Source organism: Strix uralensis, chromosome 3 (genome assembly GCF_047716275.1).
Source record: "Strix uralensis isolate ZFMK-TIS-50842 chromosome 3, bStrUra1, whole genome shotgun sequence".
NCBI lineage: Eukaryota > Metazoa > Chordata > Aves > Strigiformes > Strigidae > Strix > Strix uralensis.
Window position 1 is genome coordinate 2,145,606 of NC_133974.1, and position 27,865 is coordinate 2,173,470.

Consider the following 27,865-nt stretch of genomic DNA (forward strand, 5'->3'; position numbering starts at 1 on the left):
TTGTTAATATCACTGCGTGTGAAGCGTTTCATAATCCTTTCTCTAAACGATTAGCAGAATCAAACACAGTAACAGCAACTGTGCCTACCCTGTACTTAGTCTGTGTGTTGCTGTTGGTTGGACCTGGAAGAGAAATCCGCACCTGAAAGCATCTGGGTTTTTTCTGCCAAATGCAAGTTGTGCTTTCTTCCTGCCCAGACTGCTTCTGAGATTTTAAATTACTATTTTCACAACACCTCTGTCTAGCGGGGAGGTGCTGTCATCGCCACATCCCAGAAGAAGAGCCAAGATCCCAGGCAGCTGGAAAATTTGTCTGAAATCACAAAGCAAGTCTGTGATTAAAAAAAAAAAGAGTTTTGAAGCCTGGGTCTCCCTTCATCAGCTCAGCAACTCACTTCACTACTGCAAAACACTGACAGCCTTTCCGATACGAGATTGCATTATTTTTGAAGCCGTGACCCACAAGCAGAAAGCCCTGAATATCCCCAGCATCACCCTTCCGCCTCTCACGCAAATCCAGTCCCTGCTCCATTTAAACCTACTCTGGATTTGATGAAAACACAAAAAAAATGCAGCCCCTTTCTGACAGAGCTGATCCTTCCTCCAACTCACCGTCAGCTTTTGGGCTTGGTAAATAAAAATGAAGGAAGAAACTGCACTATGTAAACAGCACAGGAGACCTTCACTCTCCCCTTTGTAACTTACTCTTTATACACTACAGATTGAATTTAATTTAACTCAATTTAAATCTGGAATGACTTGGCATGGTCTAGGACCTGGTCAATTTGAAAAGCTCTTTTTCTTCCTCTTTTGCATCTCCCAACATCCATTTACCATCAGTCCTTTCAAACGGAGATCTCTAATCTAGCAAACAGGTCCCCATATGCACACTCGGTTCAGCCTGTGAACATAATTTAGTGAACTGCTTATGAAGTTTTATTAAAACAAAGCAGACATACCACATTTCCTCCTAATCTGTCACGCTGCAGAATCTGTGTGTTGGTGAAGGTGCAGAGCTAACAAGGAAAACCAGAGCAAAAGCTTTATCATATTAGCAAATGGATCGCTCGGGGATTTTCTGATTTGCTCTTAAGGCCAAATCTTAAAACCAAGACTATCGCCAACAACTTTTTTTTAAAAAAAAATTAAATATAAACAATTAAACGAGCAGTAGAATTAAAGTGATTTTACAGCATTCAACTTTTGGGGTGCCTCTTAGCACACAGGAGATGCCTTGCTCTAAAACTGCTTTTTAAATGGCAAGTCTGCAGGTAAGACACATCATAGAGCTTCCAGATGGTGAGATTACAACTCATTGATCTCTTTATTATAGAAGCAATATTTCATTAATGACTACACAGGCCTGCCCAAACCCAGCTGCGCTGAAAGCATCCACTGTTAGGAGAGAGAAAGCCACCATGCCAACACCGCCTTCAACTGCGACAGATGAAGCCTGAGCTGACAGATCTTCTGACTCTAAACCAAGCCAAATTAAATATTTAAGAGCTAATACCATAACTTCTCTTACACTTTAACAAAGTGCTGCCATCGGTGTGGCCACTGGGCATTGAGAGAGACAGGGACCGTGAAATGTGTCTGCTACTCAACCCCACATTTGTCAAGTTAAGTGTTTGTGAGCTTTTAGATCCCCAGGCTACGTCATGTCTTGAGGCTTCTTCCAGCGATGGCTGCTGAAATATCCACCCTGGCTGGTAAGGTATTACTGAGAGACTGGGATTTAGGATGACTCACCGAGCATGTGAGGCATTCACCATCGATTTTGTTTCCTATGGTCTATGAGATTTTAAATGCTGATGAAGAAACACTCGGTAATCTTGAGAGTTAGCCTGCCTGTCATTAAACAAGCAGCGTCCCCATGCGTCTACTTCCTCACAGACTGGTTTGGGTGGGAAGGGACCTTTAAAGATCATCCAGTCCAACCCCCCTGCCATAAGCAGGGACATCTTCACCTAGATCAGGTTGCTCAAAGCCCCATCCCACCTGACCTTGAATGTTTCCAGGGATGGGGCATCCACCACCTCTCTGGGCAACCCGTGCCAGTGTCTCACCACCCTCAGTGTAAAAACAGAGCACAGGGCTTCAGGAATTCGTTTTAGTACCTGTCCAGTGCAGGAAGCTAGGGGTCAGAAACCAGCCTTTTCTTCTGAACTTCCCCTCTTACTTATCAGAACAGGAAGGAGATCATTAGATTATAAATATGATGTCTCTGTACTGAAGAACAACTTAAAAGGTTCCTGTAGATCTACAGTTTAATCGTGCAGATTGCTACATCAGATGTTAGTGACTTCTGGTGAGTAAAAGTAGTGTTGAGAAAAGAGGAGAAAGAGCCCAAATGCCTAGCAGGATCCCTGCGATGTGTTCCTGTAAGCAACAGGCACAGTCAGCAGTTTAGGTGGCTCCACTATGTATTTATAATAAAGAGTATCAAAACACTCAAAAAAAAAGCTACTGATCAAAAAGAAGTGACAATGACCAGGCAGGGAAAAATCTTTTACAGTCTCTTCTTGTTTTTGCATGTGTTTGCAAATAAACAATAAAGTCCCTCTTGCAAGTTGCTGATAGGGCTCCTACAAGTTCGTGTGTTCGTCTGGAGCCAGCAGCAATGCAAGTGGAGAGGGTCACTCAAACATCAATTACATCTGCATCTCTGCAGTGCAAAGAAGTCCTGAAAAGGCTCCAGTGTGGCAAATAATGAATGAATACAGTTAATATAGGTTAATACCAGCTAGCCTCTTGCTTCCAAATTTTGCAGACTACGCCCCTTACCTGCTCTGCAGACATACTGTTCGGCTTAGTTCTGAAAAAGGACACGGAGATGGGTGGTTAATGAGGACTGTGCATGCTACGGGTGATTTTTTTCCAGCTCTTCCCCAGCTACTCGACTTCTCTGATGGTCCAGCTAATGAAGCGGGCCGGCGACGCTTGACATCACCTGATCCTCCACGCCTACCATTCAGAAATCCATCCTGCCTTCCCATCAGCACCTTCAGCCTCAGCGCACTCAGGCGTGAAACATCCCTGGCCTGTGTCCATGTTAATTTTCTACTTGACAGAACACAAATAGAAGCCTGGTCTGGGGGAAAACTGATCATCTTGCCGCATAGTAATTAGCTTATAGCGGGGAACGGCAGCGGTGCCAGACCTCCACGCCGTCGTGATAAGGCTGCTACGTCACCGGGACGGAGCAAGGCTACAGCAAAATCTCGCTGCAGGGAGACATTAAACTGCTGCTTCAGAAGACGAGGCGTGCTGGTGCGGATTTGGCTGCGGATCCAGACACCTCACCAGTCTGGGGAGTAAATTACCAGTGAGGCTCATTTAAAGGCTACTGGAGTTGGTGTAGGCACAGGTGATAAAATGCCTGCACTTTAAAGGGAAAGGAAAGGGTGCTCGTTAATGCACCTTGGTGCGTTCAGTTTGAACAGGCCACGCACCTGCAATAGGGGAATTCAATCTCATCCCCCACCTCCCCGAACAAGCATCTTCTGTACAGAGATAAGGAGACAATCCTGTTGGTACAAGCCAAGCTAGCCTGCTTTCCTGATGCCAGCATAAACAGATAACGCTGACAGACGTCACAGCAGATCCTGCAGCCGAAAACGCTCTTCCGTTCAAGTAGTGCTGTATTTATAGAGCAAGCTTTTAGCTTTTGAAAAGTAATTTGCAGTCTTAGAGCAGATAAATATTTGGTCTGTGCACTCCTGGTCCTTGCCCTTGGAGTAGCCAGCAGCCTCACCTACAGCATCGCAGCTTTCAGAGTCACTAAACCAAGGAGGCAGCTTCACCTGCTGCCACCAGCACGCTTGTCAAGGACAATTAGCAAGACACCAACACTTTAAGGATATGGCAGTAGGAAGGTGCTGACCCTCTCCTTGTGGCAGCTGATTTAGGCTAGGTAGGTAATGACAGAGACAGCTACTCAATAGCCGGATACCTTCAACTCTTCTGCTGTGGATAAAGGGAATGCTCAGTGGTAGCCCCATCTTAACAAAAAACTTGCGTTACGGAGGTAAAATAAATAAGCCATGTACTGTCGCTGTTAAATGCCACTGGTACCAAAACCACCAACCTCTGCCGTGTCCATCAAAAGCGAAGTTGGAGGCAGCTACTTGTGCTCAGCACGTGGCAGCGGTGTGAAGTTTAGAGGAAAGTGGCTTTCACACACTGAAGACACGTGAAGGGCACGCAGAAGCAGTGGTGGACAGTGTAAGTAGGGTTTGGAGACGGTAACGTTGAAAATCCACGTGTAAAGGCAGCGGCTATCCCCGAGACAGGCAGAGACATATCCTTTCGAAAAAAAAAACAACAACCCAACAAGAACAGTGATGTTACACACGGAGTCAAAGCACGGTATTTCGGTGCCAGGATGGGATGTCAGTTTGGCACAACCCCAACACTTCTCACAAAGACGAGCAGGAGATTAAGGGCTTGGCAAGGAGCTAGCAAAGCGTAACAGCCCAGAGCATACTCAGAGCTGGGAGGAGCTCAGCGTAAAGCCGGGCTGCCCAGGTGCAGGCGAGCTCTGACCCAGCGGTGTCTCACACTCGGTTATTGCTAAGCCCTGTGTTGGCACGAGCTGGTCAGAGCTGCTCAGGTATCGGCCAGTTGTGTTCCAAGTCTTCAAGGTGGAGGCCTGAAGGCCACAAAGCCTGGTCAGGAATCCCAGAATCATCTCAGTTGGAAAAGCCCTTGAAGATCCTCCAGTCCAACCATGAACCTAACGTTGACAGTTCCCAACTACACCAGATCCCTCAGCACTATGTTGACCCGACTCTTCAACCCCTCCAGGGATGGGGACTCCCCCCCTGCCCTGGGCAGCCCATTCCAACGCCCAACAACCCCTTCTGCAAAGAAATCCTTCCTAAGAGCCAGTCTGACCCTGCCCTGGCACAGCTTGAGGCCATTCCCTCTTGTCCTGGCGCTGGTTCCTTGGCTCAAGAGACTCATCCCCCCTCTCTGCACCCTCCTTTCAGGCAGTTGGAGAGGGCCATGAGGTCTCCCCTCAGCCTCCTCTTCTCCAGACTAAACCCCCCCAGTTCCCTCAGCCGCTCCCCATCAGACCTGTGCTCCAGACCCTGCACCAGCTCCGTTGCCCTTCTCTGGACACGCTCGAGTCATTCAATGGCCTTTTTGGAGTGAGGGGCCCAAAACTGAACCCACTCATCGAGGGGCGGCCTCACCTGTGCCGAGTCCAGGGGTAAGATCCCTTCCCTGTCCCTGCTGGCCACGCTAGTGCTGATACAAGCCAGGATGCCATTGGCCTTCTTGGCCACCTGGGCACACTGCTGGCTCATTATCAATCACCCCCCCAGGTCCCTCTCTGACTGGCAGCTCTCCAGCCACTCCTCCCCAAGCCTGTAGTGCTGCTGGGGGTTGTTGTGGCCCAAGTGCAGCACCCGGCATTTGGCCTTATTGAGTAGATCCCATTGCTGCCTCAGCTCTGGGCTGTGATGCTTTGTCCTGCTCTAGATGAGCACCCGGGCTTTGGCCAGTGGTGCTGGGCACTTCCAGGGGCTCTAAGTCCTCCTGAGTGACCTTGAACGTGCGTGTGCTGCTGTCACTCCGTGCTGCTGAGTTCACTCATTCGCACCCTTCTGTCTCTGTAGACCTGCTGGTTACAGCCTCTCTCCAGATTTCCTAGATTGCTACAATAGATGACACATGCATTAAAAGAACAGAAATCTTTGGGATAGGAACTTTCCCAGAACTGCACCTGCACACACATTATTTAAGTTCACAAGGATTATTTTAAAAGGAGGTAGGGAAGCATTTCTGCCACTTTTTTCAGTATCATAACTACTGTATTTTAAAAGAGAAAGGTATTGGTCTTGTAATTTTACAGCTCAGGTGCTTCAAGTAATTGTAAAGCACTGACTCGTATCTCTCCAGTCATCGTCACTGACAAAGGTAACTACCAAAATCAGAGGATGAATCAGAACAACTAAGTTGCTGCTTAGAGGAAACACAAAGGACCCACAATGTATGAATTTGTTTAAGCACATCCAGTCAGGAGCTTTATGCTTCTGCCATTCAGGAGGGGGAGGACCCAGGACTTTTAATATTTCAGAAGTTGTTGTATGTTACATTTCACATACTCATCACTAGAGCTGCTTTAAAGAAACAGTTTGAAGTACTTGTTACAGGATTAGGGTCAGAAGGGGCTAATTATGGGATGTCAAACAGCAAAGTCAAACCAACAGCAACAGGAATCCGCAAGGGGACAACAGATTGCACCTTGATGAGTGGGTTCAGTTTTGGGCCCCTCACTCCAAAAAGGCCATTGAATGACTCGAGCGTGTCCAGAGAAGGGCAACGGAGCTGGTGCAGGGTCTGGAGCACAGGTCTGATGGGGAAAGGCTGAGGGAACTGGGGGGGTTTAGTCTGGAGAAGAGGAGGCTGAGGGGAGACCTCATGGCCCTCTCCAACTCCCTGAAAGGAGGGTGCAGAGAAGGGGGGATGAGTCTCTTGAACTGAGGAACCAGCGCCAGGACAAGAGGGAATGGCCTCAAGCTGTGCCAGGGCAGGGTCAGACTGGCTCTTAGGAAGTATTTCTTTGCAGAAGGGGTTGTTGGGCGTTGGAATGGGCTGCCCGGGGCAGGGGGGGAGTCCCCATCCCTGGAGGGGTTGAAGAGTCGGGTTGACCCAGCGCTGAGGGATCTGGTGGAGTTGGGAATGGTCAGTGTGAGGTTCATGGTTGGACTGGAGGAGCTTCAAGGGCTTTTCCAACTGAGATGATTCTGTGAACAGGAAATGTTTTAAGAGGACTGCCCTTTATCCACCTTCACTTAGACCAAACGATTACTCCTCCCAAACTCAAGGTACAACGACAAGGCAGTGTACCCGACCCTAAAGAGCTCATGGAAAGGGATGGGGAGCGAAAGTTTATCAGTTGTTGCAGGCAGACTGGCAAGGCAGAGAAATCCCTTGAGGGCCATCACACACAAAGGCACCCTCTCTGACTCTAGAAGTCCTTGGGCAACAAATGGCTGGAGGCTGAGAAGATGTTTGCATGCTTATTCGATATTTACTCCCTTCCCCAGACACCCAGCATCGTCAGAAATGCCATATTGATCTGACCTGCTGCAGCCTACTCATATTCTTCAGGCAGAGGCAGAGTCTGAGGCAAATAGGCTGCAAGTTGGACTAAGAGCCAACAGGCATGAGGGCTGCGTTGTACTTACTCCGTGGGAGGAACGCAGGGAATGAGCATGTGTTTGTCCTAAATCATCCTCTGGATGCTGTGCAGTTTCTGACAAGAAAAACCCTGTATAGCTTGAGTCAGTGCACGCGACTGCTCGCCACTGACTCCCAAAGGGGACCCTGGCAAGCGCCAGCACCTACAGACTGCAAAACAGGAGATACAGCCTCAAAACAGAGCTAAGAAAAATCCCGTCCCAAACAGAAAGCGATACGGGGCTGCAGACTAAATGGTAAAAGAGGAGTGGAAGGGAAAGCTTCGTTAGGGATTGGAGTAGCATCATCATACCAAAAGGAGAGAAAACCCTGAATACAGAATTCAAGCATCGGCTGTTGCCAAAAAGGAAGAAGCGATTATAAATTCAGCAAGCTTATGAGCCCATCCACTAGCCTCAAACACCAAGGTTTCTTACATTTTCAGTGCCTAAGGACTTGTGGACATCAGAGGAGCAACATGTTTAAAATTGTTTTAGTGTAATTTAGGTTTTGGGGGGGGGTGCTTTTTTTAATGAGGAAAAAAAAAAAAGCAAATTCAAAGCAGGTATAACTGAAAGCGAAAACAAAAAAAAACCCCAACCACACCACAAAACCAACAAAAGGCAAAGAAAACACACATGCAATTACAAATACTGGAAAATGGAAAAACAGACATTTCAGATCAGACCTCCCCAGAGCTCTGAATAATGGAGTGATGCCTCCAGGGTCTACCATTCAGCTACCCAAGCCTGCATACTAATATACTACTCACATCAGAGGAGTAGAAAGGCACCACTCATGCAGAAAATTACCTTAAATGAGCAATGACTTCATGATAAACAAGCCACTTGCTTTTTTACTTTGCTCTTTGATTTAGGGCAGGGGGGGGCACCTCCTCCCTACCACTAAGACGTAGACACCACACTTCTGGGTCTGCGCAGAAACCTTGCAAGCAGGCCACAAAATCACCTCGTTATTGTGAATATTTAATTCTGGTTGGTTTAGTCAAACATCCAGAGATGAGCTTCCATCTTCGGAGGCTGGGGAGGGGGGGAAGGATGTACCTTGCAATTTTAGCACCCGAAGCATCCAGGATCACTAGCATCCAAGCTTTAAATAGAGAAGAGAATCCGCACAGTGGCATTACCAGAGGTGTAACTACAGCGTCACACACAATATGAACCCAGAGTATCTATGGCTGATATCATTTCCCGTCCCATCGGTACCCTCATTTCCCCACATGCTGTCAAGAATCCAAAATGCCCTTCTTAACCTGGCTTGCAAATGCTCCTCCTTCCCTTACAAATGCACTCCTAGTGCATTTGTCATGGACTCCGTAGTCGATTAAATGCAGTTCTCCCACCGGTCCCCTTCAAATGAAGTGATATTTAACCAGATACACCACGAGGCAGCTGCTGTACAGCCTCAGCTTGCTTTGTGCATCATTCCCCGGTTCATTGCCCGCAATGACTCCTGGGTGCCTGATGCAGGGGACCTCAGATTTTCCTTTGTTTGAAAGTAACCTTGCATGGTTTTAGGTACTGTCTTTATAAGCAACGGCAATGCTGTTAAATCCTGCCGCATCTTCTTCCCTTTTCGTCTGTAAATTGAACACCCCTAAGAGCTAAAAGACTTATGATGAGAAGACAGGTTCAGCTGAACCCGTTTACTCTAAGAACAGCAGGGAGAACAAAATGCTTTGGAAAGAGTCTGCTGGGAAACTCTGCATTTTTATTTTTTTCCCTAGGAGCGCAAATTAACGTGCTCCGAAGAAGCACAGGAACTGATGGCATTCATTTCTGCAGTCCTGGTTGAAATGTGCTTTTAAAGGAAAATCTGTTCACTGTGGCATGAATACCTCCGCTCGTGACGTCGGGAGAGGTCCTCACCCTGCTCTGGGTAGGGCGATGGCAGCTGATGAGGTGCAGAACACGACCCAGATTGCAGGGTGAGACTGGTAAACCAGGGAGGAGCGTTGGTTTTTCCATAACAGCCTTTAGAGATGAACAAAGCACACCGGAGATAAGCCTGCCTTAAGCCAGAAGTCATTCTCTGCTAAAGCAGCAGTTGAAAAGCTGGACTGCAAGTGTGTGTCGAATTTGGGTTATAAACACAACAAAGATGAAACCCACAACTCAACCAACTCTACACTCAAAGCTTGGACTAAGAACAAGCTTTAAGCCTTTAACCCCCGGTGCAGCCTTGAAAAGGAGGATTACCACTTGCGGGCAGTGTAAGAACAGCACCAGAGAGGAAGATTCCCATGAAAGGAAATTATTTTTAAATCCCTGAAAACTGCTATTGCTCACAGTTCTGAAACACCGGAGCAGGTTGCCCAGAGAAGCTGTGGCTGCCCCCTCCCTGGAAGGGTTCAAGGCCAGGTTGGACGGGGCTTTGGGCAACTTGGGCTAGTGGAAGGTGTCCCTGCCCGGGGCAGGGGGGGTGGAACTAGATGGTCTTTAAGATCCCTTCCAACCCAAACCAGTCTGTGATTTTATTTATACTGCTGTGCTCTACAAGTCACTAGGATGAAAATCACTTTCAATTCATGATTAATTTGATTTCTAAATGCTTCCTACCCAATCTAATTTCAGACTTTGTGGGTTTTTCAGTTGTTTGGGTTTTATAAACTTGGGGATAGTTTGGGTTGAGATTGGGGAAAGGGCTGTTGAGGAAGGAAGAAGCACAAAGGAGGTCTCCCCATACATTCAACTCCTGCTCACTAGATTCTGTGTAGGGTTTGTCTTACTGGTTCTTCCCCTGCCCACTCTAAGAAAAGCTCCTGCAGATGGAGACCACACAAAAGCCTTAACAAATCAAGACAGATTCCCACTTTCCAAAACAGACAGATGCAAAATACGTGGAAGTCTCTGGTCTGTATTATGCAGAAGTTAGGCCACATTATAAATCTTTGTTTGTAACATATCTTATACTGTATATATATAAAAACGCTTCCTACTAGAACGCCCTTGCAGAATGCTGGCTTCTGCAGAAGCGTCCTTGCTTAAGGACAGCAATATTCCTGTCCACGCCTGCACCAAAATCCCACTTAATATACTATCAAGCCTGTTTTCAAAGCTGTTACATCATTAAACCTTCAAAACTGAAGTTCATTAAGAACTCGAGGATTGTACACAGTAGCTATTCCACAACACCAGTCCCCTAGTATGGGTTTATCCTTGGCTTCTTTCAAATCCCCCTAATTAATTTTTTTTTTTTTCCAAAGGCCATCAATCTGAAGCGGACAAACATCAGAGAGCCAATTCATTAACATTCCCATATTTCCACTTATCTTGGGCCACTTCTTTTCTTATTAATAGCTAGTAAGATTGGCGTTTCTAAAAATAACCAACCAGAGCTGGAAGCAAAACTCCAGGGAGCCCTCGCAAACCCCATCAATCCTCCCAGCAATACTTCGGAGTCTCGTCCTAAGGTCTCCCGAGTACACCCTGACAGTTGGCAATCTCTGAGGCAGGCCATGAATCAACATCCAATATGAACTACGAGATGCTGATTACTCAAGTAATTTATTACTTCTAGGGTGACCAGAAGGCTGTTTACACGGGGAAATTAGGATACTTCAGAGTACCGTCACCTGTGCCCTGAAACTTTACCTCTGATTTATATGCCAGCTCAGTTTCTCTCCCCTTAATGTTCTTCATTGCAGGTGAATTTAATGCCAGTATGATGCATCAGATTTACTTTTAGAAAGTTCTGAACCTCCGTTTTCTCCCTAACTGCAAAAGGCAAAGGCAAGAGTAGCACAGTTTCCTTAAACACATGAGACAGTGTGCTCAAGCAGCACCAACAGACTGGGAGATGAGTCACTGACTATAATGAACGATTTTATCTCTCGTGGAGACTACAGAAAACAGGTGGTATTAGTTTAATTTCTATTCACAGTCTTGCGATTGTGGATTCCTGGCTGCTGCAGTATGCTTAGGAGAAAGATGTTGGGATCAGTCACCCCGATCTGATTATTATGGTCCTACGGATCTTAATCAGGAGGCAATCATGAATTACTCACTTGTTTCCCATTTACATGTTTGTATCAAATGATTTTACAGTACTGCCTGACAGAGAATATAAAAATGCGAACACTTCACACTGAAATATGCATCTGACTCACTGCTGAGGGGGAAGGAATTTTAGCCCTCCTTGAAGCAAGAAACAGGCAAGTACAAGACACGACACCTGACCTAACGAAGGGGACATCTGCATTTGCAGGCAAGTGAAATAACATTTAATTAAGAGTAGTGAGTAGGATATACGTGGGAAGGAAGCAAGCAGAGGCAGAGAGGAAAAGATTTTGCCTGAAGTCCTCCGGGGAGTCTGGACAAAAGGAAAATTGGGTCTGGCAGCTAACGTGCTCTGCCACGGAGAAAAGAGGTTTCTAATGAGTAAGACTCTAATGGACACAGCCTGAGATGTCAGGAAATGTTGAATACTGCCTTGATCAGGATGGGCAGCAAATCAGCTGGACAGGAGAGAGGTGTTTCTCATGTAGCCTCACTAAAAGCAGATTAGTCATATGGTGGTTTTTTTCTTTCTTTCCTGTTTTTCATAACCACTTGTATTGCCTCTTTTGGATGTTGTACATATATGCTTTCATCTGAATTTACCTTCATCTGGCTTGAGTTAAATGCATTTCCAAACCAACTTCAAGACATGCTTCAACCCAAGGCCGTGGCAAATAATCAGCCAGAGACTCTTGGACCCCTCCAGACTTATCTAGCTCCCCAAATTCATTCCCTAAAGGGGCAGCAGGGCCCCCACCAGCTGCACGAGCTGGAGATGGGTGTCTGGCTTCCCACGTCTGGAGAGACAGGGGTATCTTCAGTGATCAACTGCAGGCTCTGACATACAGCAGGATACCAGGGAGTACCCAGTCATTTGGGGTCCCTAAGAAATGGGCTGTCCTAAAGCGATCAGTATGAGATACCCCTACTCAAAGCCAGGGTAGGGAACAGTCACAGATAATCACAGAATCATCGAGTGGTTGAGGTTGGAAGAGACTTTTAAAGATCATCCAGTTCAACCCCCCTGCCATGATGCCTGCTGCGAATTTCTAACCAGAGCTGAACTTGAACTGATTTTAGAGATGAGCCCTAGTCAATAAGGAAAACCCTTCATGCTGTCCTATCTTAAAAATACACGTATTTCTTTTTGAAGAAAACAAAGAGGGAGTTTGCTACTCAGACATAACCTTCCCAGAAGTTGTTAAGAATACAGAAATTCAACCACTTTGCTAGCGGAAGCCGCGAGAAGGTTTCAGCCCTGATGGACCAGCACAGCCCCACGCAGTTCTCCAGCAGAGCACGTGCATCAGTGTGGACCAGGGACCATTCCCTGAAGATGCAGTTTGCATGTTCTGGCACTGTTCAGTTGACCAGTTCTGATGTAGCCACTAAGTACAAGACTGGAAAATACTGCTGGAGAAAGGACACTGTTAAACAAAACACTGCAACAAAGCATTCATAAAAACATGCAGTGCTGATGAGGTAGAGTCCTGTGAGAGACATCTTCAAAGCCAACCTCCCTTACATGCTTCCCTCCAGAAAGCAGTCAAAATTCTGCAATAGGTTGGAGATGTAACCTTGCAATGGGTTCCCAGATTAAAAATCTATTTGGAAACCAAAATTAGCAAAACCAAGATCATCCTCCAATGGAGAAGGAACTTCTGGCTGCATTTTTATTTCAGATAAAACCTACAGGAGAACCGAAATTCAAGTGGTAACATCTCCAAGGAAACAGCTGGAAAACTTGTCGTGTTTGCAGACGCTGTAGCATTCTGTATTCAAAGACAAATTGTACTATATTGTACTTTGCACTCCGGGGGGGGGCGGAAAGCACAGACAAGGTCTTAGCAGGATGCCACAAACCGCATGCAGCAAAACGAGACTTCTTGCACTGGATCTCGATGCTGGAATATATTCTTCACATCAGTTTCCTAAAACACAGCTAAAATTAGTAACATGAATGCCTTCACAAATTATTTTTTAGTAACTTCTGTACGTTTTCTGTTCTTGTCAAAAGAAGTATTCTTTAGCACAGAGGAATTGTGATTTCCTCTCTCCACACATCCCAAGCGAAGACACTACTAGCAGAACCAAAAAAAAAACCATTTCCATTTTTTGTGCCTCTTCTTTACCGAGGAGTGACGTGGTACGGACATTTCTTAGCTGTATGAAATTCCCAGTTCAAACTGACACCACGCAGCAGCTATAGGGAAACTCGACTGGCATACGGCTTAAGCAAATAAGAAATAGGCAATACAGAGAATACAGAATTCTCTTTCAGCATCTGGCTACTGCCTGCACGCTGTCCTCACTCACACTCCGGCCCTTGCCACAAGTACTTGTCGAGATGGCCCACTTTGGCTTTTCAACATCCAGGGACATTACAGAGCTGGAAACACACAGAGAACCTCTTCATTTCAGCACTCAGCAGCTTGGATCAAAGATGGGGATTTCTGCTTTTTGGGGTTTTTTGGTGGGGCAGCAGAAGACAATTTTTTTTTAAAAAAGATCTATATTACAGCTACTCTGTATAAATCCCCCAGCCTACATTAATCTTAAGCCAACAAGAGTTTCTCTTCCCATGCAATACGCCAGCTTCCCCAGTTGTATAACCTATACGCCTGTAAAAGCTTTCTATAGCTACCATAACTGCTAATATAAGATAAATTAAGACACAAAGGTAGTCCCGACCTTGACTTCACACGCACACAATGAACTGATGCCGCTCTTCTTAGTCACAATGCCTTAAAAATGAAATAGAAGAAAGGGCTGCAGCTCTTTCTTACATAGCTCCCTTCTTCATGATAATGCTTAATGTATCCTAAAAGCACATCTGTCCACCCTAATGACAGCACTTGCAGAAAGACTCTAAAATGGAGGCTGGCAATTTTCTATCCTCTAAGCTCTGGAAAGCAGCCCCCAACAATAACAACCTGCGACGGGGCCAAATCAGCGAGGTTGGAAATAGCAGTGTTTGGAGGAGGAGGAAGACACCCGTGGTCATGCACTCCGTCTCCTTTGGCACTAAAAGCAGGATGGTTCTCCGCATCATGTCCTCCGGTATGTGGTTTACAGTCCTGGTATTGTCTGGACAAAGCTACGACAGAATTTGATTCCATTATGAAGAAGCATCTGCTGATGTTCGTTTTCTACCTAATATGATGAACGTTCACAGCAGTGGCGTTGGCTGCAGTGGGTTTATTTTCAGATTAAGATATATATATATATATATAAAAAAAAAAAAAAGGAGGGATAAAGCAAAGGTACCTGAAATTACAGCAATTTTCCATGACCCGTGCTCCTCCTTGGCTATTCTTTCTGCCTCCTCCATTAGTAACATACCAAATCCCTGTAATGAGAAAAATAACAGGAAGAAAAAGATAAGTTCTGTAAAAATAGAAAGCATATAAGCCAGGTCAGAACGTAAGCATTAGTACAGTTTCAAAAGACTCATATTTTTGGCACAGGAATGATCCTGTGATCAGGAATATTGCTGAATCTTGCAGGAAAGGGCTTGAGAAGAGGTGTACCAACACTAAACTTTAGAGTGGAGCTTTCTCAGGGTTTTTTTTTCTGATCATGAAATTATTCGTAGGCAGTTCTAGTGTCTGACTGCTTCTCAACGGCAGGAACAGAATGATGTTAAATCCAGTGATGGTAAGAACTTGGTAGGCATCCTGTAATTCCTGGTGCTGAATGAGACTATCCTGCTGAAAGAACCAATCCTAAACAACAATCACCCATCTCAACACCTACCTTACTAGACCTGGGTTTGTGCTGGTGAATTAAACAAAGCCAGAGCACAAATGCCGGCTACAATTGCTCGTGCTGTTGAACCGCAGAAGGATCCCAGTGTCGCTCTGACTGGGGACAGCAGTTCACAGAATCACCTGGGTTGGAAAAGCCCTTGAAGATCATCAGTCCAACCATGAACCACACAGTGACCGTTCTCAACTCCACCAGATCCCTCAGTGCTGGGTCAACCCGACTCTTCAACCCCTCCAGGGATGGGGACTCCCCCCCTGCCCTGGGCAGCCCATTCCAACGCCCAACAACCCCTTCTGCAAAGAAATACTTCCTAAGAGCCAGTCTGACCCTGCCCTGGCGCAGCTTGAGGCCATTCCCTCTTGGCCTGGCGCTGGTTCCTTGGCTCAAGAGACTCATCCCCCCTCTCTGCACCCTCCTTTCAGGGAGTTGGAGAGGGCCATGAGGTCTCCCCTCAGCCTCCTCTTCTCCAGACTAAACCCCCCCAGTTCCCTCAGCCGCTCCCCATCAGACCTGTGCTCCAGACCCTGCACCAGCTCCGTTGCCCTTCTCTGGACACGCTCGAGTCATTCAACGTCCTTTCCGGAGTGAGGGGCCCAAAACTGAACACAGTTGAAACGGACATAGCCAGACATTACAGACCCAGAGACAGGCCCTGCCGCTGCTCACTTTTCTGATACACACGTTGCCTTAGCGCCTCGTCATTTTTATTTCCACAACCCCTCCAGGAGTCAGGAGCTGTTACCGTGCTCATTTCAGGATGAAGAACTGAGGCACGCAGCGACCACAGGGCTTGTCAGAGCTACCCACAAAGGCTGCATCAAACCGCTGCGTGACCCTTGCAGACCTAGGCTGGGCTCAAGCTCTGTACTGCTCGCCTAGGCTCAGCCCGTGACACAGAAGATGCCAAATCAAAAAGAATTGCAGAAGAACATGTTAATATTCTGGATCAGATCCATGCCTCTATTTACATTTGGAAATCCTGCACAACAGGAGTGCTACAGAAAACAAAATAATGCTTCAAAATAAGGGAATAGCCTTTCCACTCTATTTAACAACTTCGTTGTCCTATATATCTGGGAATAATTGATTGGATTAATTCACTCCTAACATTAGGATGCAGAAATTGTACTCAGCTCTTTGTCCATCTGTTTTCCTGACAAGATGTACAGAATGGGGCTGTGGCGACACTGAAGCAGATGTGATTTAATTCCAAAACACATTTAACACTTACAGGCATTTTTAAATAACACACAGAAATCTTCATTCTAAAACGTCCTTCTAATCAGAAATTGCCCCCACAACTGTGAAGAACACTTTCTGATTAACCTCTTGAACACTGACTAGTCTGAATGAACATGAGTGCGTCATATGCCATGAAATTTCAATTTGCAGCCTATTTAAATGTTTGTACTGGGCTACTTTCAACAGATTTTCTCTCTTTTTTTGGTTGTTTTGGGTTTGTTTTGTTTTGTTTTAAATACTTAGGATGACCACCTTTTTATTCCTAAATTTTTACGTGTTAACTACTTTATAGAGGAAATATCCTTCCCCCCCCACCGCCCCAAGCCACTGCGTTATGGTCACACATCATCAGCATCTAGCAAAACTGCATCTTAATTCATATACTCAGGGAAAGATTAATAAATACAAGGAAGTTAATTTAAAGCATCACCTTGAGCACTTCTGGCAAAGAGGACTAACCGATTGCTTTTTTGAAAGCTCAGTCTAAAGGTTCAAAACCTACCAGGGCAAAATTTAATTCACATTTTTGCTCACCGCAAGCCACAGCACGTTACGTGCAGCAGAAGGATAATGTGCCATTTTCATACAAGTCACTGCAAGGAGTTAGAAACACAGCTTTCCACTCCATTCTTCACACGCTTTAAGACATATATGAAATGGTTTCACAAGTGTGTCTGAAGCAAAAAACTGTCTGATCCAACTAAGAGACTCTACTCGGGAGTGTCACCAAATGACAAACCGATAATCATCTCTGAACCAAATCTGGATTTCTTCTGTTTTGGTAAGGAAAATGTATTCAATTAATGTTCCTTTGTATGAAAACTAGGTAGTACCAAAGAAAATCTCACCTTCCCACATGTAATTATTTAAGATTTCAGAAATGAAATTCATCTATCGAATGAGATCAATTTTAGAAGGAAATAAAAAGACACAACGGATGTATCCCCTTTGCTTTGTTTTCACTCAGTTTGCAGCCAGGTCTGATGTACCGTACAGGATAGCAAAGGAAAGATACTTCAGAACCAAAGATGCTTAGTAGTCGAAAGTCAAATTAGCACCAGCACACTGTTACCGTATGGGCATGAAGCACCGCTGACAGCATGCAGCCATATTTTTTTTTTTTAATCTCAGAGTGGTTGCAATTGCCTAAACACGATCACACTAGCAAAAACTCAGAAGCAGCCTGATTTTAACAGGTGAAATGCAAGAAAGGGCTCAAATTAAACTCTGTTTCTATTGCAGGCGACTATAATTCAAAGCAACTGAATGAATCTAAGATATTAAATAAAATTCTTCTCCAATTATATTGAGAAAAGGGGAGGAGGGTGCAAGAGAGAGGCACAGATGACAAATAAAGATGGTTTGGAGTACCTGGTGCTGAAATTTTGAAGGATCCCGACTGCTCACGGGGACCACGCTCCCATACACGTGCAATTCCCGGACAATGGAAACGCCTCCTTTCAGCTCAGGTCTGAACGACTCCTCTGAACACTTCCGCAGTCGTAGAAGGCCAACGAGAATATCCTGCTCTGGATCTTCATAAGAGAGGAAGGTCTCCCAGCCACCATTAGCCACATAATCTCTTCTAACTAATTCAATCTGGTCAAAGAGAAGAAGTGATGACAAACACAAAAAGGAAAAGAGAAAAGGAAAATTTCTTTAAAAATCTTTAAGCAACACGTTGAACAGACCAAAACCAATTTCATGGATCCATAAATTATTATGTTTCAGAAAAAACATGAAGTGCTTTCTTCAAGGCCAATTTAATTCTAGATGGATTTTAGGAGCACTGGGTAAGAACTGCTGCTACTGCAGTCATATGAAAGATAAAATATGCGACTACTTTAATAGAAATGTATTTGCCAATGGGAAAGAACTAGTCTTCTATCCCTATCTGCAAGCTTTCAAGAAGGGCTGGTAACGCACATGGTTACCTGTTTGTAAGGCAGAAACCTAAAACTTACATTTCTTGAGTTATTCGAGTTTCATAATCCCTGCAAAATCAATGGGGGCAGCAACTCTTGCCTCCAACCCAGGGACCTGCTCTAACTGAAATTCAGCTCCAGTTACAAACTTGCTAATGTAGAGTGAGTAGTTTTGCATCTGCCTTCACTAAACCTGCATTTAGAACCACAGACTGGTTTGGGTTGGAAGGGACCTCAAAGATCATCCAGTCCCACCCCCTGCCACAGGCAGGGACACCTTCCACTAGCCCAGGTTGCCCAAAGCCCCATCCAACCTGGCCTTGAACCCTTCCAGGGAGGGGGCAGCCACAGCTTCTCTGGGCAACCTGTGTCAGGGCCTCACCCCCCTCACAGGGAAGAATGTCTTCCTTAGAGCTAATCTAAATCTCCCCTCTCTCAGTTTAAAACTGTTACCCCTTGTCCTATCCCTACTCCCCTGATCAAGAGTCCCTCCCCCCTTTCCTGTAGCCCCTTTCAGTCCTGGGAGGCCGCTCTAAGGTCTCCCCGGAGCCTTCTCTTCTCCAGCTGAACCCCCCCAACTCTCTCAGCCTGTCCTCACAGGGGAGGTGCTCCAGGCCCCCGAGCATCTTCTTGGCCTCCTCTGGCCCCACTCGAGCAGGTCCGTGTCCTTCTGCTGTTGGTGCCCCCAGAGCTGGACCCAGCACTGCAGGGGGGTCTCCTGAGAGTGGAGCAGAGGGGGAGAATCCCCCCCTCGCCCTGCTGCCCACACTGCTCTGGGTGCAGCCCAGCACACGGGTGGCTTTCTGGGCTGCCAGCGCACGTTGCTGGATCATGTCGAGCTTCTTGTCAACCAACACAACCAATTTAGGTCAATGTCTCTACTGCTTTGCAAAAGAAGTGGCTTGGAGATGTCTACAGAACATGGGCTTTCTAAGTAGCAGTCGAGTTCTTTACTAATTACCAATTAGCTCTTTCCAGCACCACACAGGATCTACCTACATGAGCAAACTGTGTACTGCAACAGGAGTGGATCTGAAAGAGTTGATGCTGAGTGAATATGGCATTACACGTGCTTTACAGAATCAGCTGGAAGGATTTTCTTACTCATTCAAATAGTAGTGAAGACACCAAAACCATCCAGACAAGCACCCTGAGAACTGAGCAGTAACATATTACTTGCCTCAGAACCAATTTTTTATAACAATCTAGACAAAGGCAGCTCTAAAGATCACAACAAGTGGAAGGGAAAAGTGAAGTGAGAGTTGGCTGACTGTGGAGAATACAATAAAGACCAGGCTTGGGTAGAAGAAATTACTTCTGCAGAAGACTCAGAAGCTACAAAGATTAACTGGTGAATATGAGAGCAGAAGGAGGAAAAAACTTCTTTTTCAGACAGTCCTGACCTACCATCATCAAGGAGCAGCCCCCAGGACCCAAGATGAGACTTCCTTACGGCAACATGAGACCTGATCAAATCTCACATAATGGTAGCTGTGATTATATGCAGCAGAGTTAGCACTGAGTTAATCTGATGTAACCTGTAGATGATGATGGTAATGTCACATCTTTGGTGACATAGTGACTCACTCTATTTGTGTTTTGAATTGATAGGGTACAGATGAAATAGCTGCCCATCCTTCACAGAATCACAGAGGTTGGAAAAGCCCTTGAAGCTCCTCCAGTCTAACCACGAACCTCACCCTGACCGTTCCCAACTCCACCAGATCCCTCAGCGCTGGGTCAACCCGACTCTTCAACCCCTCCAGGGATGGGGACTCCCCCCCTGCCCTGGGCAGCCCATTCCAACGCCCAACAACCCCTTCTGCAAAGAAATACTTCCTAATATCCTTGCTGTAGGGATTCTCTTGCCCACCTGTAACAATCAGCTGCTAAGACCAAAATTATTTTCCAAATTGCCCAGCTCAACAGAAGAGCGGTGGCAATAGTTTGTAATATTGAGAGCCTGATAACAACACAGTGTATGTTGGGGGGTTTTCAGTACAGACTAGTCTTGGTTCTCACCCCGTGAACTAGGCACCCATTACCAGCTTTCTAAATTAATCTGCAAGGAATCAGGGGAATAATCGGAGGATTTGATTCAAAAGCACACACCGCTGATCTGAACCAAAACCATCACACAGGTACACCTGACACCATTTTGACAGACTCCTTTAACTTTAGGAACTCAAATGTGAATGGCAAGTGTCAGTGGATGCCCTGGGCACCAGCACTGCACTGGTGTTTCTAATGTTTACATCCTGAGTACAGTATAGGATTGATCCCTATGTATACCTTGCCATGCTCTTCCCAGTACTACTATAAAGACTAAAGCAATGGACCTCAGTATTTTTTCTGCAAATCCTCTAATACCCAGAAATCCATGAATTAAACATTTGTTTACAGAACAGTCATAAGGGATTCTGTCGCCTGCCTGCTCTACTCCATGACAAAGCCTGGGTGAACACAGTTCACAATTAAATCCCTTACTGACTACAGAAGCAAGGCTCATTTCAGCACTGACGTACAGCTCACGGGGTAAGCGCCCAAGCAGATGTCTGCCGATGTGCCAAGTTCTCCAAGAGCACAACTCCGCTCCAGCTTGTGTCAGGATGGCTGACACACACAGATCCAGATCTACCGTGAGGTACATAACGCCACTAGTAAAATGGAAATGTGCAGGCAAATAAAAGAGCATGAGATTTTTAAAATATCCAGATTCTGCAGTTAGTTTCCTACGTGGAAAAGCAGTTAGGTTAAAGCTTTCTGTTAATGTATAAAAAAAAAAAAAAGCAGAAAATATTATTAAACAGTGCTATCCTGAGTTTGAAACGGCAAGATTGGAGATCTCCTGTTTTTTCCTGAGGACAAAACAAAACAAGCAGAAAGCGTGGCTCCACTGCTTGTCCTCCAGCAGGGACTAGGTGCTGCGTTATGCCCACATCCAGTCCGAAAGCCACTTGTAGGCAGAGATGAAACAAGACTACAGGAACCTTCACCGGGAGGCTTTATATGGTGTGCATTTTTGTAGCATCATGAGCATGTACCAGAGAAGCCGATCTGCTCAGAAAAGTCCCTTCTGGATCAAGTTTTTGGTTCTCCCTGCTTTCCTGGGCACAGAGGGTTCTAGGATACACAAATCCCCTCAAAGACTTTTTAGGGACTCATGAGATGTACAAAGCCTTTTCCTTTCTGGGATAGGGGTATAAAGGTGGCAAAGCCATCCTGAATCCCTCCTGGTCGGCTCTAGCACGCTGCAGTCCCCGGCATCAGTGCCTCGTCCGTAAACCACCCCGTGTGCGGGGTAAGAACCACCCTCCTCAGGGTGGATCACCATTTCAGTTAGTATTAAATGCCCAGCACAGCCTGTTTTAAACTCACTTTGACAAACAAAGGGAAAACCCAGTTGCAGATTACACTCAACTTAAGACAGCTATTCCCAGCTTTAAAATCTGCCTTATTCCTCCCAAGGCTCTACATTGAGATCATTATCTTGATACAAAACCCCCCGCTTTGCAGGAGCAGCAGCTTCTATATCTTACACTTTCTGCTTTAACACTAATGTAGGTTCATATCTGTAACAGAGCTGTCATCGCCCCTCGCCTTTCAAAAACTGTCAATCCAACGTCTCTTTACAGCAACAATTCACTAGAGCATTTTTAAGGCTATTACGTAGCACTGTGCAGCCTTAACCATTCTGAGAGCAAGCAAATACCTTCCGCTGCTATGGAGAAATGCCACTAATTGAAAAGGCAGCTTAGAGACAGCTCCGTAAATTACCAGCTACAGGCAAGTAATCTACTTCAGATTGGTTTTTTTTAAAAAATACTTTTAAAAGCAGACACACCATTACCATTATAAAAATACATACAGCCCACCGATCCTTAACAGAAAGAAGCTGCATAAAACACAACTAATTACAGCAAGAGATTAATTTATTTTAGATCTGACATGATAGCCTCTCTTATCAAGAGGATGCGTTGTTTACTTACGAAGCCAAGAAAAACATCATACCTTGTCATTAGTCTAAAGCGCATGAAAAATTATACCATCTTCAGAATATTTCTCTTGCTTGCTGTCATGATAAATTTTGCTAAGACTACATAATGACATCCTCCTGCCACTCAGACAGATGAGTTTAACAAAGGGAATTTTCAACATAACGTTGCTTTGAAAACCCTGTGATAAGCTATTTGCTAACTACTCAAGAAATTTACAATTTAAATTAGATTAGCACTGCTGAGAACAGACATCTTTGGAAGATAATTTCGTGAGATGACCTCAGATTAGATAACAGGAGCAGAGCACAAAGGCTGTACGGCCTATGTGCAAACGAGTCCGTACAGCCCCAGTTCTTGCAAAAATCTGGTAGGAACAAGATAATTTATCTGGGATCGTTACACATTTATATACGTTATATCCAGTTATATTGGATTTCTGTTCTGCAAGATGGGGAGTATCGCACTCCATCTGAATTCACATAATGGCAGGAGAAAAACAGAATATGGCACCTAGTAATCTCTGATTTGCAAAGTGAGAACATCTTTCAGATGCTAAACTCAAGAGAATATTCATTCTACTTAACTTCTGGCACCAAACTCAGAGCCTCTTTGAAGCCTGAATAATCAGTGGAGCTTCCAAAGCACAAGTGAGAGGACCTCTGTGAGGAATCTCTCTCTGTGCTGACACACAGCCTAACCCCAGTTTAGTGGCTCCCATTTAGGAAGTGGGTACATGCCCATTGCACGGAAAAGCAGAGAGGTATGTGAAATTCTCAATCAGCTTTCTACCTGGGGGTGGCAGTGCCTTCTGCCTGGCACAAAGAACTCTTGTTTGAAAGTAAAAGCAACATTATCATGGACAAACTCCAGAATCGTTTCAGTCCCTCCTTAATGTCAGCAAAGGCACAGGAAGAGAATATTCCAGGGAATGATTTATTAGCCACAGCATACGTGTATAGTAAGGTGGATCAGAGCCTGTGTGATCTTAGAAAGCTCATCTCCTTGGGTGCCACGGACCTCCTGACTGCTTTCTGGAACAATTGATCCTTCCTTGTGACTACTGGAGGATTAGTTTCCTAAATTGGATGCTTGAAGTTCAGCAGTGAATATTTTCCTTTCTATAAAATAAGCATAGCAATTTTTCTGTGGACTATTTTAGGATTTTAGGAAGGAAAAAACACAACATGTGTCATATGCTAAATGGATCTACTCCCATATAAATATATACATACATGTGCAGAAGTGTGTTTATACATATACCGTTTGCCTATATAAACATGCACATTCACAAAAAAATAGGCTTTAAACTCATCTTGCTAAACCTTCATTCCTGTTCAGCATGCAGACACGGTGCTATTGGTATTTTCTAAATTCAAATTTGTAACGAGGAGGCAGAAAAGGGAAGGCAGTTATTTTGTTATAGCCGTGCAAATATCAAAATAACTGCTGGCTATAGTCAGTTTATTGAACATGGTGGTCCATAAATTTTAACATGTGACTGTGCTCAAACAAAAGACATCCAAAGCTGCTGTGAGAATAAATGGAAAATTGGATCCAGCTACAAAGGCAAACCACAGGATTGGACGTGCAACAAATGTGTCTCAAGGTCTCCACACCAAACACATATAACAAATGGTGTCTGAAACAAGCTCCTAGAAAAAAAGACAAATCTTACCTGATATGGTCTCACTTTATGGTGAATTTCTTGAATTCCAACCTCTCTTGTCCTTACATCACGACACTAGGAAAAGAAAGGGAGGAAAAAAGAATTACATAGGAGAAAAACATTAAGCTCTGAAACATAGAGATTTCCAGCCACCTATTGGGTTCAAAACTAAACTGAAATAGCATGAAGTTGCACAGATGAATTTCAAATGGATAGACTTCAAAATAAAAATGCTCACCGATCCATCCCTAATATACCTCAGGAAGAGGTCCTAGTGCTAAATGGAAAGACACGCTGGCAAAAATCAATTCACTAAGCAACCATTATGGCTCATAAGGAAACGTACCCTTTGATTCACAAACAGCGGGCTCCGGAGACAAAGTCAACAGACGTGAAAAAATAACAGAGAAAAAAACCCAACTTTGGCATAACCCATTTTTACCCTACACTGGGAAGGTCTAACATTGGCAAAATCTACGCCAAGGCACCAGAGAGTCCTTAAATAGCCAGTTTTTGAACCTCAGCAACCTTTTTTTTGCATTTAAATGAGGACAGCTGCAGAAGCCCTACGCAGATATCAGACGGTAAAGCTAATGCTGATCTGGCATCCACAGAGCATCACTGAGGCTTGGGACCAACGATGGAGAAAACAAAGACAGCCAAGAGAAATCCTCCCTCCCTTCGAAGTCAGACAGAGGAAGAGATGAGGCTCCAAGGCGCTTGAGAGACGGGTTATAGCTTGCATAAACTTTTGTGTTTCTCAGAAAAGCCAATGAAAGTTGAGTAATTTGGCACCCATTCCCATAAGCAAACAGTTGTGGCAGTATAAGGACTCCGACTGTGGGAGACTATGTGCACTCACATCTTGGCAGGTTTAGCAGGAAGTCCAACCATCAGCTTAACCCAACTTTTGTCAGCAAAGTGCAGCCACAATAGTTTTACCCCAAGTTGCAAATGCTCGTTTCATTCCACTAGTGCTGCTGTACTTGGAGGGAAGGAAGATAACCTCCATCGGTGGACTAAAATTACTTTAACAGCAACAACACCTACTTGCCCGTGTGTTTCCAAAAGGCAGACTTTTAGACAGGGAAAGAATGTGTGAAAATCCAATTCACACAGAAACTCGGAGTGCCCAGAACAAGCTCTATCTCATGCCCTGTCCTCCTCTGAATGCTTTTAAATTCCATTATCGATATAAAGCAACAATCTCTCAAATAGCAGAAAAATGTGAGGTTTTGCATTTGTTTTTATCCTGGGTTATGGTAAAACCAGGATTCACTGTTATACCAGGATTCTAGAGTAGAGGAACTCTTCTCTGCTTTACAGTTTCCTAGCTACACAAACAAAACAGTAAAAGGTAAAGAAATATCCACCCTTCATTAAGAACCCCAGAACTGAGGAAGGACAATGTATTCTGGGATGCTGCTTTAAAGTTCTGTGTCCCAATTGTGTATCTTCACTTGCGCCCCGTGGCTGGCAGCCACACAGGCCAGCAGCTGGTCCCTCCAGTGAGGCTCCTCAAGAATAATTTCCTTCCAACCACCACAGACACAAGTTGCAGTGTTAGCACGACTGATCCTCAGCCCTCAGACGTGCTCCTCACCAAGCCATTCCTCAGAGAGGGCTGCCAGAACTGCCAGAGCTGGTGAGCTGGCTGATCTTTACTCCTGAGCCTGAAAATGTGTAAGATTCCTACAAGTCCCTTCCTTGCCTTGGCCTTTTCCTCTCCTTCTGCAAGCTAGGAGACAAGAGGACAAAGCATATTTATAGTTTTCTCCTATGACACAAGAAAAACACAACAGTACCTTACATTTCAAGCTATATTGTAGCAGACTGGTTCCTCATTCCACCAGCTGCAGTGTTTCTGCCTCACAAAATTAAAATCTGTAATCATCTGCACAGCAGAGATATTTACAGAGTTGGTTCTTCTAGAAGCGATCACTGCCAGCCTGACAAGCCCTTTAATGGTTCAGCTCAGCCCTGACTGCCATGGATCAGCCATCCCTGCTTCTCCAGCTGGTCTTGATCAGGTTCAGCTCAAACGATGTGGTTTTAGTATCAAACTCAGGGAAGAGTTCAGTAGTAGCCCTAAAGAGCTCAACTGAAAAGCTACACCACAGAGATTGTCTCCCCTGCCTAGTTTTGAAGTGAAAAGTCAGCAGGAGGGATGGAAGCTTCTGTGGCTGGCAAAGCTATCTGCCAAATCCTGGCTTGCAACTGGAGAGAGACTGGGAGGAATGATTTAGGGAGAAAGTCCAGGGCATCAGCTCAGGAGAGATTAAGTGGTGTGGAAAGCCCAGCTGGAAGGAAGACAGTCTGGAGTTTCTTTTCTGATTTTTTTGCACTGCAACTGCAAGATCCAAGTGAGACAGCAAAGGCAGTAAGGAGCTAGATGTGGCCTAGAGAACTATCCACGTTAAATACCAAAAGTACAGGTCAGCTGCACAAGTTGATGTGGGACCATGCAGTAGCTGAAGACTTTACTATTGCTGGATGCAGTAATGCCTGAAAAGCTCTTTACGAAAAGGTGAGCTAGAAAGAGCGAGCGCTAAAACACAATACAGACGCATGGAACAGTTGTGGTGAGGATCTGCCCCTGCCTGAACACAGGACACCAAAGCAACTAAAACCCCGTGGAATAGGAAGTCAAGCATCCCAAGAAAGGAAGAACTTGGGCATAACTTTCCTGGAGGATCCGCAAACCGTGGCTGATAGGCAGGTTTCAGAGGGAGCAGTGTCAGGGCAGACTGTGAGGGGCACTGTGAACGCCGACCGCTGCAGCGATCTTCCGAGAAAAATCAAGACTGGGTATACGTAGCTCCTTCTGACTTCAAATACAAACGCAATTCCTCCCTCTCCCTCCTTCTCTCCACCCCTACTCATATTTTTATTTGACCTTAGAAATATCAAGAATATCAAGTCTCATTTGTTTGTGCTGAAATCTCTCTTGCAAGATTTCTCTGGCCTCAGACTAAGAGCTTTTCTTCCAATTGTTCAGTCAAGTAAGTGCATGCGTGGGAAAAAGAAAGCAAGAAGAACTTCTAATAGCATAAATTAAAAAGAAACCTTCCTGCCTTCTCTCTGATTTAAGAGTTTCATTCTGCTAAGCAGCAGAATATCACAAACTAGTTACTAAGCACCTTCAGGAACAAGGTGAAAGTGTTAAACTAAAAATCAACCAAACAAAACCAGCGTTTCAGAAGTACCACCAAGGTCCTTTTTAGTCATTAATATTTTTTTGAGAGACCTTTGCAGATCGTTTTAGTTCAGCAGTAAACCTGGCTCTGATCATGTCTTCTGGTCATTACTCTCCTCTCTGCTATTTTGTGAAAAGTCAACAAGCAGTTCTCCCTCAGTACCAATTGACAAATATTTTACCTGTGTCCCAAGATCTTTCATCCTGGCCAAGGCAAGCTCTCTCAGGTTCCCGTGCTCCACTCCAGAGCTAACTAGTGGCATTGGGATATCTCTGCATATAAGAGGAAAAACAAAAACCTCAGACAACTGCATTAGCAGACAATACACCATAAAGCGCCATTACAGTTGCCTAAGTCAAGATCCCAAATAGCAGACCACAGAATTTATCTGAATTACCTTTGTTTCAAGTCTTAGGTTGAACAAGAAATAAACACAGGCAAAACACAACTAAAAGTAGGAGAAAGATGAAGGGAAAAAAGCTACAGATTTTATTTTAGTAAAAAGATTGAAGATAAAAGTAGGCTTTTACAATCCTCAGAAATAGGTTATAATTTTGCTCTCAGTTCTTGGAAGTCTGGAAAAAAAAAAGGATCATCCAGCCAAGCCTGTGCCTCGCCTAGGACTCCGGGTCAGATGTTCTTATGGTATCTGTTGCTGGAGACCAGCAATTGGGAACCAGACTGCATTTTACTGCTGTCTCGGAGTTGAAAGTCCATCAGGGAAAATTCATCAGAATTACACATTTTTATATTGGGACGCTAGCTGCTTGAAAGTGAAAAAATTCTGTTTAGCAAAGGATTTGCAGCAAAGCCCAGCCAGAAAGTCTCAGGCCTTCCTATGGGAATGTAAATCATG

At 44.9% G+C, this 27,865-nt stretch overlaps 1 protein-coding gene across 4 annotated transcripts in view; it reads right to left on the reverse strand.

The window, feature by feature from the left end:
• ELP3 (elongator acetyltransferase complex subunit 3) overlaps window positions 1-27,865 on the reverse strand; it is a 97,733-nt gene that overhangs the window by 10,287 nt on the left and 59,581 nt on the right. Inside the window, exons 11-16 of one of the 4 annotated variants that reach the window (XM_074861288.1) lie at window positions 27,191-27,281; window positions 23,822-23,887; window positions 17,595-17,822; window positions 14,481-14,562; window positions 14,147-14,310; window positions 6,812-13,144 (exon numbers count right to left, since the gene is read on the reverse strand). In XM_074861288.1, coding sequence (XP_074717389.1) covers window positions 13,058-13,144; window positions 14,147-14,310; window positions 14,481-14,562; window positions 17,595-17,822; window positions 23,822-23,887; window positions 27,191-27,281 — 718 coding nt within the window. In that variant the 3' untranslated portion in view covers window positions 6,812-13,057. Of the gene's footprint in view, window positions 1-4,090; window positions 4,309-6,811; window positions 13,145-14,146; window positions 14,311-14,480; window positions 14,563-17,594; window positions 17,823-23,821; window positions 23,888-27,190; window positions 27,282-27,865 lie in introns of those variants that run through there. The other 3 variants (XM_074861289.1, XM_074861291.1, XM_074861290.1) reach the window with 3 other exon arrangements.